General features: G+C 40.5%; 1 protein-coding gene across 3 annotated transcripts in view; it reads right to left on the reverse strand.

Moving 5' to 3' along the window:
• Window positions 1–1,001: 1,001 nt before the first annotated feature.
• The window catches only part of LOC114614827 (alcohol dehydrogenase 6), a 35,158-nt gene continuing 21,196 nt past the window's right edge, over window positions 1,002–14,963 (reverse strand). For all 3 annotated transcript variants that reach the window (XM_028760476.1, XM_028760478.1, XM_028760477.1), the window contains 4 exons: window positions 13,795–14,055; window positions 12,497–12,635; window positions 2,358–2,496; window positions 1,002–1,585 (listed from right to left, as the gene is read on the reverse strand). In XM_028760476.1, coding sequence (XP_028616309.1) covers window positions 1,561–1,585; window positions 2,358–2,496; window positions 12,497–12,635; window positions 13,795–14,055 — 564 coding nt within the window. In that variant the 3' untranslated portion in view covers window positions 1,002–1,560. The remainder of the gene's footprint in view (window positions 1,586–2,357; window positions 2,497–12,496; window positions 12,636–13,794; window positions 14,056–14,963) is intronic.

The following is a 14,963-nucleotide window of genomic DNA, read 5'->3' on the forward strand; positions in this document are numbered from 1 at the left end:
TTCTTTGTGAGAACAGGACTCAAAAATCCTTTCTTTTGGTATGTGAAACACACAGTGTGTTATCTGTCCTCACCTTACAACTGTTAAAAGCATACCAGCACTTTGTATTTTTCTACATTCAAGAACTACACTGCGATCGCATGCTGTCTTCTCTCTAAGGTGGCAGCTTCTCTTGCTGGGCAGAAGCTTTTTAGTTGGCTCTAATCATTTGTCTAATTTTCCTTTCATTTCCTATGCCTAGAGGACATTGTTCGACAATTCCTTGCCCATTTTCAATGTCCAGAGTTGTTCCCTCTGTTTTCTTATAATAGTTTAGTGGTTCCAGTCCTCCATTGTAGACCTCAGTGTGCATACAGTTCACTTTTGTGACGGCCTCAAGAGAAAGGGGAAGCCTAACTTTATTTTTTTTTCATGTGGGAAAATATCTTATTTTCCATATCTAATTTTCCTAGGACCAATAATTGAAAAGACCCTACTTCCTCTGATGTATCTTCTTAGCACCTTCTTAGCCTTCATTGCACGTGTTCAGGTTTTCTGGGCTGTTCAGTTCCATTGGTCTGTGATTCTGGTTTTCTGACAAACTATGTTGCTTTGGTCACCATGACTCAGTAGTGTATTTTGGAGTATAATGGCTCTTGTTTTGTACTTTAAGGTCAGGATTAGTTTGTCTATTTGCATTTTTGAGGTTTCATACAGATTTAAAATCTATTTTTAATCTGTGAGAAATTTTTACTGGTGTTTTGTTAAGACTTCATTGAATCTGTAGCTATCTTTGGATAGCATGGACATTTAACAGTATAGATTCTTCTAATTCTTGAATTCATAAACAAAGAATCTTTTCATTTTTGTGTATATATAAATATGTCTATATTTGAGAAATGATCAATTCTATACAATCAAGCTGTGTAGAACTTGCTATGTGACCAGTCTGGTCCTGAACATATAGTCTATTCTCCTTGGCCACCAAGATGCTTGGATTAAAGAAGTGTATCACGATACTCTGCAATGTTTTATACTTTTTATTTTAGAGATATTTCACCTTTGACTAAATTTGTTTCTATGTTACTAATTTATTTGTGAGATAAATCTCATAGCAGTTGTGATATTGCTTCCTTGATTTCCATATCAGATAACTTGTTATTGCTGTTTTGTGACCTAAACATTAACTCAATTGTTTATCAGTTCCACTAACTTCTCTGGTGGGAATTCTGCACCTTGTGAACAACACACAGAGCTCCTTGTGTGGATCCATACATCATGGGAAAGATCCAGTGAGTGTGGAAATGTGCACCCCTAGGTAGGGACAGCTGTGCCAATGGAGCATCTTGGTGTGCTTTCGTCTGCAGAATCTGCTATTGAGTAACTCAAATCAACCTTATCATAGCTGTACAAGGGAGGCTGGTACTCCATGGCACCGGGGCACATGGGAATAATTTCCATGGTGTGGTCAGTTGAGAAGCTTGATTCGAGATTGTTGCTGAGTGAATGAAAGGCTAGAAAACCACTGTGTGGCAGATTCTTTTAAATCATGATACATGATGAAATGTGTAGATCTTCTAATTATGGTAGCAGGACACAGCGGATACTGAAAAAAGAGAAGAAAGAGAAAACATTGAGGAATTTCTGACGCACCATGTGTTTTGGATTCAGATTCTTGTGTTTTAGACCTATGAACTAGAGTCGTTTCCTTTGATACTGAGTGAAAAGGGGGGGCAGATTAACAAGCTGGGAGGAAGATGAACAAAGCCATGTGCAGTTCTCAGGTAATAGAGTAGGTAGGGAGCTTTAACTATGAGACGTGCTGATGCCATTTATGGTCAGTCTCTCCTGGGAGGAGGTGTTAGCATTAGGAATCTTATAGATGATCCCCACGCAGAAATAAAACATGAAAATGACAACAACATCCTCTTGTAAAATGGCTTCAACCTTTCCATATTTTATCTTACTGTGGGGAGAAGTGGAGGATGGAGGTGAGCCAAGGTGTACATAAGGAAATCAGAGGACAGCCTTGTACAGTCGGGTCCCTCCTGCCATCTCTATGGGGATTGGGGGATTAAACCCAGGAGGTTCACCACTGCAGTAGGTGTTTTTACCTGCAGTCTTTTCTCCAGCTCTGTAAACTGTGTTCCTAAACTCAGATCCTAACTTTATGCGATGGCATCTTTAGTTCCATCTTGTATAAGGAAATAATGTGAATGCTATCTACTACCTTAATACTTCCAGGATCACCTATTTTATAAGTCAGCAATAAAGCAAAATTCAGAGGGCAAGGGGAGACCTTTGTCTGTGCAGACTATAGCAGTGACAACCCTCTGTCCCCACATCCACACACAGACAAAAGTGACTTGCGCGATTACCATTGCCCGCTTTTCATTAGCTGAACTGCCTCATTGGCCTCACTGAGAGTCAGGGTGTGGCTGATCAGGGGATCCAGGTTAAACTTCTTTGCCATATAGTCAGAAACCAGCTTAGGGATTTCCTCTTTGGTTCTCCAGCCTGGAAATACACAAAATAGCACAGACTTATGAAGGGTTTTACTCATGAGGTTTCAATATAAAGAAAGGCCATGTGAGGAATGGGGTGTGGCTTTGATAATACCATATATACATGCATGGAATTCTCAAATGATTAAAAAAGAGATTTAAAAAAAAAAAGGAAGGATGATGGGAGGAAAAAAGGGCCATGTTAGACTGCTAGGGAAGTTTTCTGCCTCATCTTGCCCCAGTCAGGACAGGCACTGTTCCCACCACACAGCCAACACACAGGGTTCTGTTCCTCTGGAGGACCAGTGATGTCTCTAACACAGAGGAAGTAATACAAAACCAACAGAAACTAAATCTCATCTGTGGTGTTCCCACCTTGGATCTAATCTCTGTAGCACATCGAATTCATCTGTATAATGAAGGTCTGAAAGAATTAAATGGGTAGAAATGGGGGCTGGGGAAGTAGTTCAGCTGGAAGAACATGGGGCTATGTGCACAGGACCCTAGGTTCAATCTTCAGCACTGCACTCTCTAAAATCATAGAAATGCCTCTCTCCGTGCACGTGCATGCATCCATGTGTGTGCATCCATGTGTGTGTTATCTGTGTGTGTGTGTGCATTTGTGTGCACACACAGCTCTGTCTCTGTGTTTTGACATGCAGCTCCATGAACAATGCAAATAGTCTAAGGGAAGAGAAGAACATGATGGCAGCATTTCCAGAGAAGCGGAAAATGAACGTGTAGAAATTATTCAAATGTGTCCTCCGAGAGTAAAGATGAGGCCAGCTAAAGCAACACAAACCTCACGATGTATTTTCTCTACTTTTCTGAGTTTCAAAAAGGGTATGCATTTCACACTGTGCCAAGTACCTTGTCCAGTGTGAGAGGATTTTGGCAGCTGCCTGATTATCTTTAAAGAGAAAAATAGGTAAGGCGTAGGAGCTAGCTCAGTAGTTAGGGCACTGGATGCTCTTCTAGAGGACCTGGGTACCATTTCTTATACCCACATGACAGTATACAACTATCTATAACTCTGTTTCCAGGGGATTTGACACCCTCTTCAGGCCTCCATGGCACAATGCGTATTTATGGTACAGACAATTATGTAGGCAAAACATCTACCCATATAACAATAAATAATTAAAAAATAAATATGTGACCTAGCTGGTCTGCTCCCGTGAAGACACCATATCCTGAGACATCCTAGAGGAGCCACTGCACTCAGAGCAGTGGGTAAGAACACTCTCCCACTACCCTACACCACAGAGCTACAACTGGGAGCAGGGGGCACTCAGGACCCATCAGGTACCCAAACCCCGCCACTGTGGAATACCACTCCCCTTCTGCCCCTGCCATGGGCCTTGTGACTGGGGCAGACACCTAGCTGGTCTGCTCCTGTGAAGACACCATATCCTGAGACATCCTAGAGAGGCACTGCACTCAGAGCAATGGGAGCTCAGGATCACAGGATCACAGGATCACAGGATCACAGAGACATCTGGACCCTGAGGAGTTCTGACACAAGCAAGATAACTGGAAAGACAGGCTCCAGTCAGAGACAGTGAGTGCAGATAGCTCTAGAGATAACCAGATGGTGAAAGGCAAGCGCAAGTACATAAGCAATAGAAACCAAAGTTACTTGGCATCAGCAGAACCCAGTTCTCCCACCATAGCAAGCCCTGGACACCCCATCACACCAGAAAAGCAGGATTCAGAATTAAAAATCACTTCTCATGATGATGATAGAGGACTTTAAGTAGGACATAAATAACTCCCTTAAAGAAAGTACAGGAGAACACAGGTAAACAGGTAGAAGCCCTTAAAGAGGAAACACAAAAATTCCTTAAAGAATTGCAAGAAAACACAACCAAACAGGTGAAGGAATTAAACAGAACCATCCAGGATCTAAAAATGGAAGTAGAAACAATAAAGAAATCTCAAAGGGAGACTACCCTGGAGATAGAAAACCTAGGAAAGAGATCAGGAGTCATAGATGCAAGCATCACCAACAGAATACAAGAGATAGAAGAGAGAATCTCATGTGCAGAAGATATCATGGAAAACATTGACACAACTGTCAAAGAAAATGCAAAATGCAAAAGCTCCTAACTCAAAACATCCAGGAAATCCAGGACACAATGAGAAGGCCAAACCTAAGGATAATTGGTATAGATGAGGGTGAAGATTCCCAACTTAAAGGGCCAGTACATATCTTCAACAAAATTATAGAGGAAAACTTCTCTAACCTAAAGAAAGAGATGCCCATGAATATACAAGAAGCCTACAGAACTCCAAATAGACTAGACCAGAAAAGAAATACCTCCTGTCACATAATAATCAAAACATCAAATTTATAAAACAAAGAAAAATACTAAAAGCAGTAAGGGAAAAAGATAAAGTAACATATAAAAGCAGACCTATAAGAATTACACCAGACTTCTCACCAGAGACTATAAAAGCCAGAAGATCCTGGACTGATATCATATACAAAGATACCCTAAGAGAACACAAATGCCAGCCCAGACTACTATACCCAGCAAAACTCTCAATCACTACTGATGGAGAAACCAAGATATTCCATGACAAAACCAAATTTACACAATATCTTCCCACAAATCTAGTAGTTCAAAGGAAAACTGATGGAAAACTCCAACACAAGGAAGGAAACTACAACCTAGAAAAAGCAAGGAAGTAATCTTCCAACAACTCCAAAAGAAGATAGTTACACAAATATAACTCCACCTCTAATAACAAATATAACAGGAAGCAACAATCATTTTCCTTAATATCTCTTAATATCAATGGACTCAATTCTCCAATCAAAAGATGTAGACTATCAGACTGGATACATAAACAGGACCCAGAATATTGCTGCATACAAGAAATGCACCTCAGTGACAAAGACAGACACTACCTCAGAGTAAAAGGATGGAAAACAATCTTCCAAGCCAATGGTCCCAAGAAACAAGCTGGAGTAGCCATTCTAATATCAAATAAAATCGACTTTCAACCAAAAAAGATGAGGAAAGACACTTCATACTCATCAAAGGAAAAATCTACCAAGATGAACTCTCAATTCTGAACATCTATGCACCAAATGCAAGGGCACCCACATATATAAACGAAACTTTACTAAAGCTCAAAGCATACATTGCACCTCACACAGTAATAGTGGGGGATTTCAACACTATTCATATCTCAGTAATGGACAGATAATGGAAACAGAAACTAAACAGAGACACAATGAAACTAACAGAAGTTATAAACAGAATGGATTTAACTGATATCTATAGAACATTTCATCCTAAAACAAAAGAATATACCCTTTTCTCAGCACCTCATGGTACCTTCTCCAAAATAGATCATAAAACTGGTCACAAAACAGGCCTCAACAGATACAAAAAGATTGAAATAATCCCTTGCATTCTATCAGATCACCATGGACTAAGGCTGGTCTTTAATTATGACAAAAACAATGGAAAGCCCACATACACGTGGAAACCGAACAATGCTCTACTCAATGATGACTTGGTCAAGCAAGAAATAAAGAAATTAAAGACTTTTTAGAATTTAATGAAAATGAGGACACATCAAACCAAAACTTGTGGGACTCCATGAAAGCAGTGCTAAGAGGAAAACTCATAGCTCTAAGTGCCTAAAAAAAGAAACTGGAGAGAGCATACACTAACAACTTGACAGCACACCTGAAAGCTCTAGAACAAAAAGAAGGAAATACACCCAAGAGGAGTAGACGGCAGGGAATAATCAAACTCAGGGCTGAAATCAACCAAGTAGAAACAGAAAGAACTATACAGAATATCAACAAAACCAGGATCTGGTTCTTTGAGAAAATCAACAAGATAGATAAACCCTTAGCCAGACAAACCAAAGGGCACAGAGACAGTATTCAAATTAATAAAATCAGAACTGAAAAGGGAGACATAACAACAGAAACTGAGGAAATTAAAAAAATCATCAGATCCTACTACAAAGGGCTATACTCAACAAAATTGGAAAATCTGGATGAAATGGACAATTTTCTAGACAGATACCAGGCACCAAAATTAAATCAGGAGCAAATAAACCATCTAAATAGTCCCATAACCCCTAAAGAAATAGCAATAGTCATTAAAAGTCTCCCCACCAAAAATAGCCCAGGACCAGATGGTTTTAAGGCAGAATTCTATCAGACTTTCAAGTTAGACCTAATACCAATTCTTTTCAAACTATTCCACAGAATAGAAACAGAAGGAACACTACCCAATTTGTTCTATGAAGCTACAATCACCAATCACGCTCATACCTAAACCACACAAAGACCCAACAAAGAAAGAGAACTTCAGAGCAATCTCCCTTATGAGTATCTGTGCAAAAATACTCAATAAAATTCTAGCAAACCGAATCCAAGAACACATCGAAACAATCATCCATCATGATCAAGTAGGTTTTATCCCAGGAATGCAGGGATGGTTCAATATTCAGAAATCCATCAATGTAATCCACTATATAAACAAACTCAAAGAAATAAACCACACGATTATCTCACTAGATCCTGAGAAAGCATTTGACAAAATTCAACAACCCTTCATGTTAAAAGTCTTGGAAAGATCAGGAATTCAAGGTCCATACCTAAACATAGTAAAATCAATATACAGCAAGCCAGTAGCCAGCATCAAACTGAATGGAGCGAAACTTAAAGCAATCCCACTAAGATCAGGGACTAGACAAGGCTGCCCACTCTCATCCTACCTATTCAATATAATACTGGAAGTCCTAGCCAGAGCAATGAGACAACAAAAGGAAGTCAAAGGGATACAAATAGGAAAGGAAGAAGTCAAAATTTCATTATTTGCAGATGGTATGATAGTATACTTAAGTGACCCTAAAACTCCCACCAGAGAACTCCTAAACCTGATAAACAACTTCAGCAAAGTGGCTGGATATAAAAGCAACTCAAACAAATCAGTAGCCTTCTTCTACTCGAAGGATAAACAGGCTGAGAAAGAAATTAGGGAAATAACACCCTTCACAATAGTCACAAATAATATAAAATATCTTGGTGTGAATCTAACCAAGCAAGAGAAAGATCTGTATGACAAGAACTTCAAGTCTCTGAAGAAAGAAATTGAAGAAGATCTCAGAAGATGGAAAGATCTCCCATGCTCATGGATTGGCAGGATTAATTTAGTAAAAATGGCCATCTTGCCAAAAGCAATCTACAGATTCAATGCAATCTCCATCAAAATTCCAACTCAATTCTTCATAGAGATAGAAAGAGCAATTTGTAAATTCATTTGGAATAACAACAACAACAAAAAAAAAACCGGGATAGCAAGAACTATTCTCAACAATAAAAGAACTTCTGGAGGAATCACCATCCCTGACCTCAAGCTGTACTACAGAGCAATAGTGATAAAAACAGCATGGTATTGGTACAGAGACAGGCAGGAAGATCAATGGAATAGAATTGAAGATCCATAAATCAACCCACACACCTACGGTCACTTGATCTTTGACAAAGGAGCTAAAACCATCCAGTGGAAAAAGGACAGCATTTTCAACAAATAGTGCTGGTTCAACTGGTGGTCAGCATGTAGGAAAATGCAAATTGATCCATTCTTATCTCCTTGTACAAAGCTCAAGTCCAAGTGGATAAAGAACCTTCACATAAAACCAGACATAGAGAAACTAATAGAAGAGAAGGTGGGGAAGACCCTCCAATACCTAGGCACAGGGGAAAAGTTCCTGAACAGAACACCAATGGCTTATGTTCTAAGATCAAGAAATGACAAATGGGACCTCATAAAATTGCAAAGCTTCTGTAAGGCAAAGGACACTGTCAGTACGACAAACTGGCTACCAACAGATTGGGAAAAGATCTTTACCAATCCTATATTTGATAAGAGGGCTAATATTCAATATATACAAAGAACTCAAGAAATTAGACTCCAGACAACCAAATAACTCTATTAAAAAATGGGGTACAGAGCTAAACAAAGAATTCTCAACTGAGGAAACTCGAATGGCCGAGAAGCACCTAAAGAAATGTTCAACATCCTTAGTCATCAGGGAAATGCAAATCAAAACAACCCTGAGATTTCACCTCACACCAGTCAGAATGGCTAAGGTCAAAAACTCAGGTGATAGTAGATGCTGGCGAGGGTGTGGAGAAAGAGGAACACTCCTCCATTGTTGGTGGAATTGCAAGTTGGTACAATCACCCTGGAAATCAGTCTGGTGGTTCCTCAGAAAATTGGACATAGAATTACCGGAGGACCCAGCTATACCACTCCTTGGCATATACCCAGAAGATGCTCCAACATATAACAAGGACATATGCTCTACTATGTTCATAGCAGCCTTATTTGTAATAGCCAGGAGCTGGAAAGAACCCAGATATCCTTTAACACAGGAATGGGTACAAAAATGTGGTACATTTACACAATGGAGTATTATTCAGCTATTAAAAACAATGAATTCAAGAAATTCTTAGGTAAATGGATAGAACTAGAAAATATCATCCTGAGTGATGTAAGCCAATCACAAAAGAACGCACATGGTATTCACTCACTAAGTGGATATTAGCCCAAAAGCTTGAAATAGCCAAGATTCAAGTCACAGACCACATTAAGCTCATGAAGAAGGAAGACCAAATGTGGGTGCTTCGGTCCTTCTTAGAAGGAGTAACAAAATACTCAAGGGAGCAAATATGGAAACAAAGTGTGGGACAAAAACTGAAAAAGGGGCCGTTTGGAGACCATTTCACCTGGGTATCCATCCCACATGCAGTCACCAAAGGTAGATGCTGATATGGATGTCAGGAAACGCATGCTGACAAGAGCCTGATATAGCTGTCTCCTTAGAGGTCTGCCAGAGTCTGACATATTCAGAGGCTGATGCTCACAGCTAACCATTGATCTGATCAACAAGTTCCCAATGGAGGAGTTAGAGAGAAGACTGAAGGAGCTGAAAGGGCTTGTGGCCTCATGAGGAGAGCAACAATACCAACCAACTAGAGCTCCCAAGTTCTAAACCACCAGCCTGGGAGCACATAGGGAGGGACCCATGGCTCCAGCTGTATATGTAGGGGAGGATGGCCTTGTCTGGCATAGGTGGGAGAGGAGATCCTTGGTCCCATGAAGGCTGAATGTTCCAGTGTGGGGGAATTCGAGGGTTGGGAGGTGGGTGTGGGGGGGTAGGTGGGGGCACATACTCATAGAAGCAGGAGGAGGGGGGATGGGATAGGGGGTTCCTGGGCGGGGGTGGTGGTAATGGGGTAAGGGGATAACATCTGAAATGTAAATATAACATCCAATAAAAAAATTTAAAAAAAAATAAAATTGGGGTTACAGAATGAGACACATACACACAAAAGATGCGCTCAATGTCACGGTTTATCCTGTAAAAGAGACAAGATTCGTTTTTATTAATATTTTAAATTATGTATATGTGTATATGTGTCTGTATGTATACATGTGTGTTCAAGTGCATGTGTTCACATGTGTGTGTAGGTGCCCTAGGAGGCCAGAGACATTGGATCTTCTGATCTTGTGGGATTTAGGAACTCGGGTCCTTTGTAAAACACACATGCTTGTAACTGCTGAGCCGTCTTTGCAAGCCTCAGGCTTGCTTGCTTGCTTTTCTCTGTTCCAATCAATGTCAGGTTCTCTAGCCTTCCTACCTAGTCTCAAAATGGTCCCAAACTTTCCCAACACTTAACTTTTCTGTACATAACTACAGACTCTAACTAGTGGTATCTGTTCCAGTCTATGAATCTCATCAACTTAACTTTCCTTTCCTTTCCTTTCCTTTCCTTTCCTTTCCTTTCCTTTCCTTTTCTTTTCCTGGTGATATAGTGAAGCATTTTGTATGTAAAAGCCAATTTTATGATTACTTCTTATTTCAATGGAAGAACATCAAGAAAGGCATTGGGCTGGGGAGATGGCTTAGTGGGCAGAAGTACTTGTGAAAGCCTGGAGAACTGACTGGATTCCTGGAAGCCTTTAAAGGTGGAAGGGAGTTTTCCACCTCTGAGTGGAGTGAAAGAGAATCTTGTGGGACTTACTCCGAAAAATTGCCCTTTGACCTCCACGTATGCACTGAGGCATGCATTTTCCCACCTTCACATCCACACACTAAAACAAAGTAAAATGAATAGAGAAGGAAGGTCCTAGGCACATAGACAAAATTCGGCAATGTTTCTCACAAACAAAGACCATGTTGTTTCTCAGCGAGGACACTAATTGGATTTTAAGTACGAGAAGTTCTTCACTGTACACACTGGAAGAAGTTGGGAGATCTGTCTGCCCAACATAAATAACACCCTTGATTGGAAATTGTAAAACCAGAGGACTGTACTTACCCTCTTTAGAGGGGATTAACTTCATTTGTGATCATTGAATGAATATTTAAATGGTTGAAAAATTTGTTCGTTTCTGAGGGTTAAGATAACATGATCTGTTTTTACAAAGCTTAGTTAGACATGTGCCTTTGAAAGACAAGGCATAAGGAAAGAGCTGTGGTGTATACTCAGTGATCCAAATAGAGGACCTGGAGCTACAGTGCTCAGTTGAATCAGGACTTACCTCCCTTACAGGCCTTACCATTCGCTCATGGCATAAATGAAGTGGGTATGTCTCCTAAAGTCTGACCGTCCATGGCCACCAATAGCTCAGCCCTCACAGCTCCAATGCTTGACCAGTGTTCAGCAGTCTCCAAATTTCATGTTTTTGTTCAAGGACTCTAATCTAGATAATCTCAAGATTATCTAGAATCTTCTCTAAAATCGGACTGTGATGTAGAGTGATGGCTCAGCAGTCAAGAGCTCCAGCTGCTCTTCCAGAGGCAGAATTACTCACACTATAGCTCACAATGATGACTCCAGTTCAGAGGAGCAGATGTTCCTTCCTGTCCTCTGTTGTGGGCACTAGGCACTCAAGTGGTGACATGTAGGCAAAACACTCATACACATTATACTAAGCAAGCACTAAGAACTTAAAAAAAAATCAGGTGGCTTGCAGATAAGCTGAGAAGCCTAGGCAGGAGTACATCATTTCATTTATTTTCTACTTTTTAAATATGGGAGGCAGAGGCAGGCAGATGGATCTCTGAGTTCAAGGCCAGCCTGGTTTACAGAGTGAGTTTTAGGACAGCCAGGACTACTCAGAGAAACCCTGTCTCGAAAAACCAAAAGAAAAAAAAAGCAAATAAATGAAAATCTTCTAAAGTTCTATGTTTTAAATAATGGCAAGTCAAGGAGTCCATGAAAAGATTTATTTCTCTGGATAAGAGAATTTGCATTTGGTTGCTATTAAAGTACCTTTCCCTTTGGTAGTATTTCTTGACAATTATGAATCTATCATTTTTAAGACCACTTAGTTGGTATGATGACAACTCATTTGTCTGGATAAGATTATACTGCTTGACAATAACTATTAGTAGTTGAGCATATACCTGCAGGAACCTCAGTAGACATTTATATAACTTAACTGGAGAATACCTATTGATTTTGATACTGTTAAAGTTTGGGTCATTTTGAATTTGGGCTTTAGTATTCTGTCACTGAGTTACACTCCCAGCACCTACCAGTGGTTTTCAACCTGTGAATCATGACCTCTTTGGCAAACCTCTATCTCTAAAAATATTTACATATTATTAATAACAGTAGCAAAATTACAGTTAGGAAGTAGCAACAAAAATAGTTTTATGGTTGGGGTCAACACAGCAGAAGGAATTGTATTAAGGCATTAAGAAGGTTGGGGTTTAGTTCAATACTGTTGAACTAAACAGTATTTTGTTGTTTGCTTGTTTTACAAGTCAACTAAAAATATTTTTTCTCTCCTTTCATGGAGAGACAGACAGAGGCCATAGGTAATATCCACTCTCTTAATGTGGGTTTTAAAATGTTGAAACAAATGCTGTAATCTAGAATTAATCAATGAATTCTGACCATTTTTCTGTTTCCTCCTTCTGTCTCCTCATCTCCGACGTTCGCTGATTTTTTCCATACATACCTCCCAAAACAGAAGCTTTCAGAGTTCGTCCTGAGAAGAACAAGTGGCTACTGATGTTGATTTTATTGCTGCAAGATCCTATTGATCCAATAATCACACACACCCCGTGATCCTTGTGGCAGGAGCCCAGGGCCGTTGCCTGTTGTAAAGCACAAGACAGAAAAGGGATAAACCATTTAGGTCAGAGTCAGATCAGAATCTTACCCAGTGTGACTGCTTAATGGCCTGTGAGTTCCTTCCTGATTTTCTATTTCATTTTTGAAATAGTATGGATACTATGAAGATGTTTTATAACATAGCTAAGATATTTTTTCTGCCTAGAATAGCGCTTGGCATTTTAGGATTCAACAAATGGAATAAAGATGAAGACTGTTATAGTTATGGTAATAAAAATTATGATTGTTTCTATAAGCACTGATAATGTGGGTGGTTGGTTTGAGTTTATGGGTTTCTTCTACGTATCAAAGGGGACATATGCATGTCTGTATGAGATGACATGCTAACAAAATGACCACCCGCCATCTTCCCATTAGTGATTTTCAAGGCTGTTTCTCAGAACAAGACTGGGATAAAGGCTTTGCGGTGTATTTCCTCAGGTGAGAAGATTATCTACAGTGGACCGTAAGAAATTTTGAACGCTGGAAAAAAGACCAAGGTTGGAAAGGACTCTGCTTTACTTTCCCATGTAACTTCCATGCAACAAAGATGCATCAAAGACCGAAGGAAAGCTCTTCTCGGAGTCTGACATGACTGCCTTTCCCTTTTATCTCCTTGTCTGAATCACGTGCTGCCAGAAAAATCCCTACCGTTTTAATCCACTTTTTTTTTTTTTGGAAATGACCCATTAAATCAAGATGAGGATACGCTTTTCTTGTTTCAGAAGCTCACATCTACCAGGAAAGATTTTAATGAAATTAAGAGGCTCATTGTTTCCTAGGGCAATTTAGTGGAGCCTGATCTCGTCTAAGTTATCTGCCTTGAAGATTATAATCATCCCAGGCTACTTGTTGTCATGCAGTCTCTGAGTGGGGAATTCTTTATGGTTAATTGAAGGAGACATATGTGGGAACAGGGAGGGAAAAAATGATCTCGAGAGGAGGGTTGTCTTTTGAGTGGGACAGTGCGTGGACAGGGCTCTGGTGGGCGTGACCGGATGGGCATGACCGGATGGGCGTGTCCTGTTGGTCATGTGGTGGTCCACAAATAAATTAGAGAAATGGAGGATGCTCATTACATTAAAATAGTAAGCGTCAACTGGTGTGATATACCGGTAATTTTCACTCCCAAAGGTCACATACCACTGTTTCCGTGTTTCCAGTGACCTCAAAGCAGAAGTCTGCGCCACCATTCAGCATATCAATTAAGAATTCCTCAATGGGTTTCTCCAAGTCCCGTGGGTCTACGCAGAAAGTGGCACCCACTGTCCTGGCCTTGGCAAACTTGTCTTTGTTGATGTCCACAGCAATGATCCTGGCTGCTCCTGCTGCTTTACAGCCAATGATGACAGACAGACCAACCCCTCCGAGGCCAAACACGACACAGGTGGAGCCTGGAGTCACCTAGGTACAAGGACAGAAACTCAAAAGCAAAGGGAACAAGAACTTCCCCCCCTCTGTGGTAGAGAGTGAAGCCAAGCCTCATGCTAACTAAGGAAGCTTATGCCAGTGCGCTGTTCCCTAGTACTGTGTGTCCTTACCAACTTACGGAGGCCAAGACAGTTGCTTTCCATGAGACAGAAGGAAAGGACATTTTAAAGTAAAAATACATCAAGAAAATTTTAGTTCTTAGGCTATTTTTAGGTGTGTGATACTTTTAGCACAGTAACAAAAACCTACCTACAAGGAGAGGGTTTCAAGTCTCAGGAAGGAATTAGCACAAGTGGAAGTAATACAATGAAATCTCCCTAGATCTTCTATTGGGGCAGTTTCTTTAGTTGTAGAGAGTTTTGAGTTCTTTCAAATACCTCTATCTTCTTGAGAATTCTCTTTCTCTTTTCTTCTGGGTATCTGGCAACTCCGAATCACTTCAGAGTCAGTGCTTACGGATGCAGTCAATTCTTTCTTCCTTCCTTCCTTCCTTCCTCCTTCCTTCCTTCCTTCCTTCCTTCCTTCCTTCCTTCCTTCCTTTCTTCCTTTCCTCCCTCCCTCCCTCCCTCCCTCCCTCCCTCCCTCCCTCTCTCTCTCCCTCCCTCTCTCCCTCTCTCTCTCCCTTCCTTTCTCCCTCCCTCCCTTCCCTCCTTCCTTCCTTTTATAGAGCAGGATGCAGTTTGGCACCAATTTAAATCGAACCCTTCTAAGCTATTTTAGTTTGCATTTTGAACATTCCCTAAAGACACACGTGATAAAGGCTTATTCCTAGCCCTTGACATTATAAATAAGTAGCAGAACCTTCTGAAGGAGCCCAGTAGAAAGGAAACACTCGGGCGCATGTGCCACAGGGATTCGGGGGCTCCTGCTCGCCTTTCTTT

The sequence above is a fragment of the Grammomys surdaster genome, unplaced genomic scaffold, assembly GCF_004785775.1.
Source record: "Grammomys surdaster isolate TR1022 unplaced genomic scaffold, NIH_TR_1.0 126531, whole genome shotgun sequence".
NCBI lineage: Eukaryota > Metazoa > Chordata > Mammalia > Rodentia > Muridae > Grammomys > Grammomys surdaster.